Below are 5579 nucleotides of genomic sequence, written 5' to 3' on the forward strand. Positions count from 1 at the left end.
GGATAGGTACTTCAAGAAACTGTATGGGAAGGAAAAGTAAAATTTGATAAATCAAATGCATATGAGCAATGTTTATTTAAGATACCAGAGAGAATGAGACCTCTACATGCAGATTTGGATAGATAATGAAAGAAATAAACAAAGCAAAAACGGAATTTGATGCCATTTTGGAGAAAAGGATATGTAGATAATGGCTAACAATAAGTGCAAGATTTAGGGATATTAATAGGAATCACAGAAACACTGATTGAGAATAAGGGCCGTATTTTTAAACAATACTCCTATCGCCGGAGTAGGATGAGAAAGAGTTGTATCTCCATCTACTATTCGCAGTCAAGAACGTTCCTACAGCAACACCAAACTCCTCCTCTTCGAAGTAGTGAGTGTTGAGTTGATCGCTGAAATTCTCATATCTACGTCATGCTTTGTGTGACGTTTGCTGCCCACAGTTCATTGCGGTAGGAACGCATCAACAAAAAGAAGGATCGCTTTCATTAATTTAAATGGAGGACAACAAGATGGTCCGACTTACAAGGGAAGAGACGAAGTTGTTGGTTGACATCATCAATAAGCGTCGGGAGGTTTTGGAGAGCAAGAAGACGGATGCATTATCGAATGCAAAGAAGGCGAGAGCCTGGTTGGATGTGCAGGACGAATTTAATTCGAATGAATTTGTCCGGAAGGTAAGTAAGTTTGGAAGTATGATGGTATTAAATGCGTTGTTTGATTGTTGAAAAGATATTTGTTTCAATGAACGGTTTATTATGGGAAACGGTTACGGATTGATCGTTAACTATTTAACTTAGTCATTATTTTAAAACTATCGAGAAATTCGGAGACATTTTCACGAAGGGGCATTCTGCGAGTGCGACTATCTATGCTCCGCGGTTCGCGAGGCAGATTGCTCACTTTCAATAAAAATCTAACATAACTCGTGTAACTCTGTTGGTAACATGTACGTATTTTAAGTTGCTGGCAATCATTCATTGATTTTGGGGTTTAAAATCAGTCGGCAAGTTTTTTTTTAATTCTTTGCAGAAATCCTCACAAAGTGCATTTTGGCGGGAATTCGCAAAAAAACCTTCGTGATTATGTCGTGGCCAGACATTTTCCATGAAACGTATTTCTCTTGATTCCAATACAAGATGAGACGTGATTTGCGCCATGCACTACAAGTAACTCTTATTTTCCTGCGCCGAAATTAAAAGCTTCACAACAACAAGTCCAAGTTTATGGAATGTTAATGGAATTATTGTTGTGAAGCTTTTGGTTTCGGCGTGGCATGGGCGGGGTAGCGGTAACAATTGCAACGACTCCGCAATGGTGGCGGAGTAGCTGTCATTGTTATTTCTGGGCAAAGTAAGTAAATTTGGGAATTTGTCAATCAATCAATCAAGCATTATCAATTGTGGCTGTAGTGATGGATATGCATTTTTTGCTTGTTTACAAGTCCAGCGATTTATTTTGTGTCGTAATCCTCAATGTGATGGATAATTTTTATACCTCACAGCGCACCGCCAAGCAATTGAGGAAGAGTTGGGATAATCTCAAGATGAGAAAGCGGAAAGAGCTGGCTAATGAAAGGCAGGAGAGGATGAAGACTGGTGGCGGGCCAATGCCGTCCACCAGCAGGGAGGATTTCCCTCCCGAAATGGAAATAGCCGTGCCGTCAGTCTCCTATTCACCGCCGAATGCTGGGGACTGTGATGCGTTCGCGGTCCCTAGCGTTTCTCCGGTGGGTAGGGATGGGTCCCCGGAGTGTTTGCTTCCTCACAATATTTCTGAAATATCAGGTAAGTTTATTAAAACTAGTGGTTATTTACCTATCATTAGTGAAGTGAATTCCATAGTGTCATACTGAGATTATTATGAATGAAAAGAGTATTATATGACATCTGTCAGTCAAAAGTTATTAATGTTGTACAGTGTCATGATTATGTATAAGAGAATGCAACTTCTTCAAAGAGAAATTGACTTGTATCATATTAGCCGTTGTGTATTATGTTGCTATTTTTGTGCTACATTTGAAAATTGTAATTGCATATGAAATCTAATCTTAATGACTTTAGTTGAGTTTCTTGATACCATTTCCAGGAAAGTTATCGGATGTTTTTCATTTATCAACGGTGCACTTTCTGATATTTCCTCAGATTTGGAAGGAAGACCTATAGAGGAAGCATACACTCCGAGGATCCAAGGTGCAGGGACCTCTTCCAGTTCAAAAAGGGCACGATTTACCAGGGAAGCGGCCATTGAGAAGGAGATGGAAGCTAGGCTGGAGCACATGGCATCTTATAATGAAAAGGAGGATGCCATCCAGCGGATCCGGAAGAGAAAAGCAGAGATTGCATGTGCAATCAAGGAGCAGGAGCTAGCCAATGCCAAGGCTGCTGGAAAAATCATCCAGATGGAGGAGGAATTTAAGAGGCGTATCCAAAAAACACAGCTTCAAACTGAGGAGGCGAAGTTGAAGCGTGTGGTACTTGTTATGATGTATTACTATTCTGATGATAAAACTAGTTTAGTAACAGCCGAATACATGAGTAGAATCTGAAATGAGCTAATGAGGTAATAATCATTCATATCGTGAGTTCAAAATGTTTCAAACTAACTTTCAATAAGAAAAGTATTCCCTTCACCTCTTAGGACTATCCGTTCTTCCTTATCTTTTTGTTTGTTTGTTTGATGATATGCCTGCAATAATGAATAATGTAACGTTTACAGCATGAACTAACATCTTTACCAGTGATGGACGGTTGTCGGAGGGAATGCTATGCATCCAGTTCTTCATGAACACATTTCTGTTTCCACTCATTCCCTTTGCCTGTTATTGAACTTGTTATATCATCCCACATTAAAATATTAAATTCATTAAGGCATGGAGTACTTCCTCTATTTTGGTATTATTTAAAAGTTCACTGAAGTAAGTATTCACAGGAATTGACAATGAAGCTAAAGGTACATTCTCATTGGTTCTTACAAAATGCATGTAAAGGTCACATCCTTTCTTTCATTTTTTTATTTCTATATTTTCTCTAAAAAGGTTTTTGTTGTGGACTGACAGTTCTTTTTTCTTCAATATCATTCAACTACTGGAAAAGGAAAAGTTATTTCTTACTAGAGTGCTTAGTTATTCATTATCACTAAAATGTTTGTTCTTTTACCTAGTAAATGGTGTTGCCAATGCATTTCATGTTAAAATTCTCCCTTATCTTGAAGTTATCTTTAAGTTATTTGCCTATGTTTCTATTCTAAAGGTTGTTCAGGCTAATACATTCATTAAAATTAGCAAATTTTAAGAATAATGATAACAAAATTCATGTATTTTAAGTTTCATGGTCGTTTCAGTGTGAACGTCTGCAGAGTTGGCAAATTAGTGATGGGATCTCAAACTTTCAAATGCTAGCACTAGCTAACTGTTTAGTATATGAAGTCTTGCTGTTATTTAACCCAGTATGCCTACATTTAATCCATAAAATGCTACCTTAAATTAATAATTATAAATAATTAAAAGCATGTGAATGACCTTGCATTTTCATTTTGATGCGAAGGTCTAATGCATGATTTGAGGGGCCTAATTATGTCTGTATTGTTTTTTGGAGTTTATATGTATCATATGCTTATATGCCAATTTCTTTGTAAGCTTTCAGATACGCCTCTATGAATTCCTCCTCCACCTTGGCATTGGTTTGCTCCTCCTCCTGCTTCTCTCTCCTGGACTGCTGGATACCTCTGTCTCATTAAAGATGCCATGTCTCCTGCCTGCTTCCATACCTTCTCATGGACCATTTCCTCTGGTAATGGTGCCCTTTTTGTAACTGGAAAGAGATCCTCTGCACCTGCACGGCTATTTCCCATCCTGCTTGACTCCTGCCTTTCATTAGCCATATCCCAACTCTTCCTCATGTAATTCTGCACATCCAACCAGCAATTTTGCCTTCTTTGCATGAGATTTTGCATCGTCTTCTTGCTCTCAGAAATATGTTTTGTGTGTCAACCAACAACTTCGTCCTTCCTTTGTAATTTATTATTATAAATTATCTTGCAATAAAACAATTCAATTGAACATGGCTAATGTTATTTAACTGAATTTCCCATTCCTTTAATTGCTCTTTTTTTCAATCTGTTCAGGTAATTTGGAGGCATGGGTAAGGGCGAGGTGTAATGTAAAAATTATTCATAATTTTATGCATTCCTTTTATACCATGAGTGGTCAACATCAAAGGTGTAGTATGCAGTTCAATATGAAGCAATTTCTTTTGGATAATTTTAACATGGTACTGAAGGTAACACAAACTATTGTTTGGGAAAAAGTTTGCATAGCAAGTTAAGTGAGTAATATCTATGTTGTCATTTCAGTCATTACTGCCAAGTGGTTATCCATTGCTGTCCTAGTATATAGTTGCTTTCACATGAAATCGTAAACTATGTCTGATAATACCATCCGTGAATGAACATCATTTAATACTAATGAAATACTATGTTTACACAACTCCACTTTAAGTAATTTCAATCCTTAATCAAGGCATTGCTATCGTTATAGAATCAAAGTTTTTAAAGACTTCATTTAATATTCAACGTAGTTTCAGTATGAAGGTTGATGTAACTCATGACTATTCTCCAATGTTCTAGTGCTCTATTGCTGACATCAGTTCCTGATATACATTATTGATTACCTGCTCCATGTTATAAAACATGTTTGCCTACATAGAATATGTAATTATGGAAAGTTGGAAAACCTTCCATCACCTTTCTCTGTAGATCTTCCCTTCGATCAGTCACACATCAGACATTCATAATAGGACTGACAACCATTCCAATTTTTAACGAAAAGTAATTTTGCTAAGGTTGTTTTAAATGATGCTAAATTTAAGACATAACTATTGGATTTAATTAACTTCCTGAAATTAAATTGTCAAAACCATTTTTTTCATAATTAATCTGATCACTTGTGTAATTCATGACTATTTTTCCATTCCATTGAATGTATTTCCTTGCATATATGAAATGGAAAATGTTAAAGGGCATAACATGGTCCTTGGTTTTGCCTGTGAGATCAATTTCAGTATAATAAATTATGATAAAAAAATCAGGATTATATCCATGAAAAGAGATAATTCTAGCTGTTGTCACTCACTGTATTTTCCTATCTGTATTTATCCATTGCAAAGTTAGAGGGTATTCTTAAGCAGAGAGGGAAATGAAGGAACAACCTACATAGTTTTATATCAGAATAACAATTTTATTAATAACATAAACATCCATTTCAATTCAAGAATACAATGAAGGTACGTTATGGAAGAGCCTTACATTTGTGTTGGAAGAATACATTAAAGGGATAGGTAGAATCCCATTTATTCAGAAGCAGAATTCCTCAGCAACCGCAGTTTGCCTCATCCGGATATTTTCAAACCAAAAATTGCCTTGAGATGAAGTTGTCAAGTTCAGCATAAGATACTGCACAATGCAAGCAGTCCTGGAGATGTGGATTGTACTGCAACCATGCTCCTCAGTAGGCGAATTGTTCATAGATGTTTTAACAAATAACAGAAATAATGAATATATTTAAAAATGGCAGA

The 5579-nt window shown here is 36.5% G+C and overlaps 1 protein-coding gene and 1 long non-coding RNA gene across 2 annotated transcripts; both read left to right on the plus strand.

Moving 5' to 3' along the window:
• Positions 1 to 518: 518 nt before the first annotated feature.
• On the plus strand, positions 519 to 2256 carry LOC124172081 (myb/SANT-like DNA-binding domain-containing protein 3). Its single transcript, XM_046551489.1, has 3 exons — positions 519 to 683; positions 1511 to 1668; positions 2151 to 2256. Exons 1-3 carry the CDS (start codon positions 519 to 521, stop codon positions 2254 to 2256), a joined length of 429 nt encoding a protein of 142 aa, XP_046407445.1.
• Positions 2257 to 2345: 89 nt separating this feature from the next.
• On the plus strand, positions 2346 to 4066 carry LOC124172174. Its single transcript, XR_006868069.1, has 2 exons — positions 2346 to 2479; positions 3644 to 4066. It is a non-coding gene; the product is annotated as an uncharacterized LOC124172174 (long non-coding RNA).
• The last annotated feature ends 1513 nt before the right edge of the window (positions 4067 to 5579 follow it).

The sequence above is a fragment of the Ischnura elegans genome, assembly GCF_921293095.1.
Source record: "Ischnura elegans chromosome 13 unlocalized genomic scaffold, ioIscEleg1.1 SUPER_13_unloc_1, whole genome shotgun sequence".
NCBI classification, from domain to species: Eukaryota; Metazoa; Arthropoda; class Insecta; order Odonata; family Coenagrionidae; genus Ischnura; species Ischnura elegans.

What these genes read in the sequence shown, in the direction of transcription:
- LOC124172081 (XM_046551489.1), top strand. Translation starts at nt 519, where the DNA reads ATGGTCCGACTTACAAGGGAAGAGACGAAGTTGTTGGTTGACATCATC. An exon ending in CGAATGAATTTGTCCGGAAG is followed by an intron (nt 684 to 1,510) that starts GTAAGTAAGTTT and finishes TATACCTCACAG; the next exon opens with CGCACCGCCAAGCAATTGAG. An exon ending in GAAATGGAAATAGCCGTGCC is followed by an intron (nt 1,669 to 2,150) that starts GTCAGTCTCCTA and finishes ATATTTCCTCAG; the next exon opens with ATTTGGAAGGAAGACCTATA.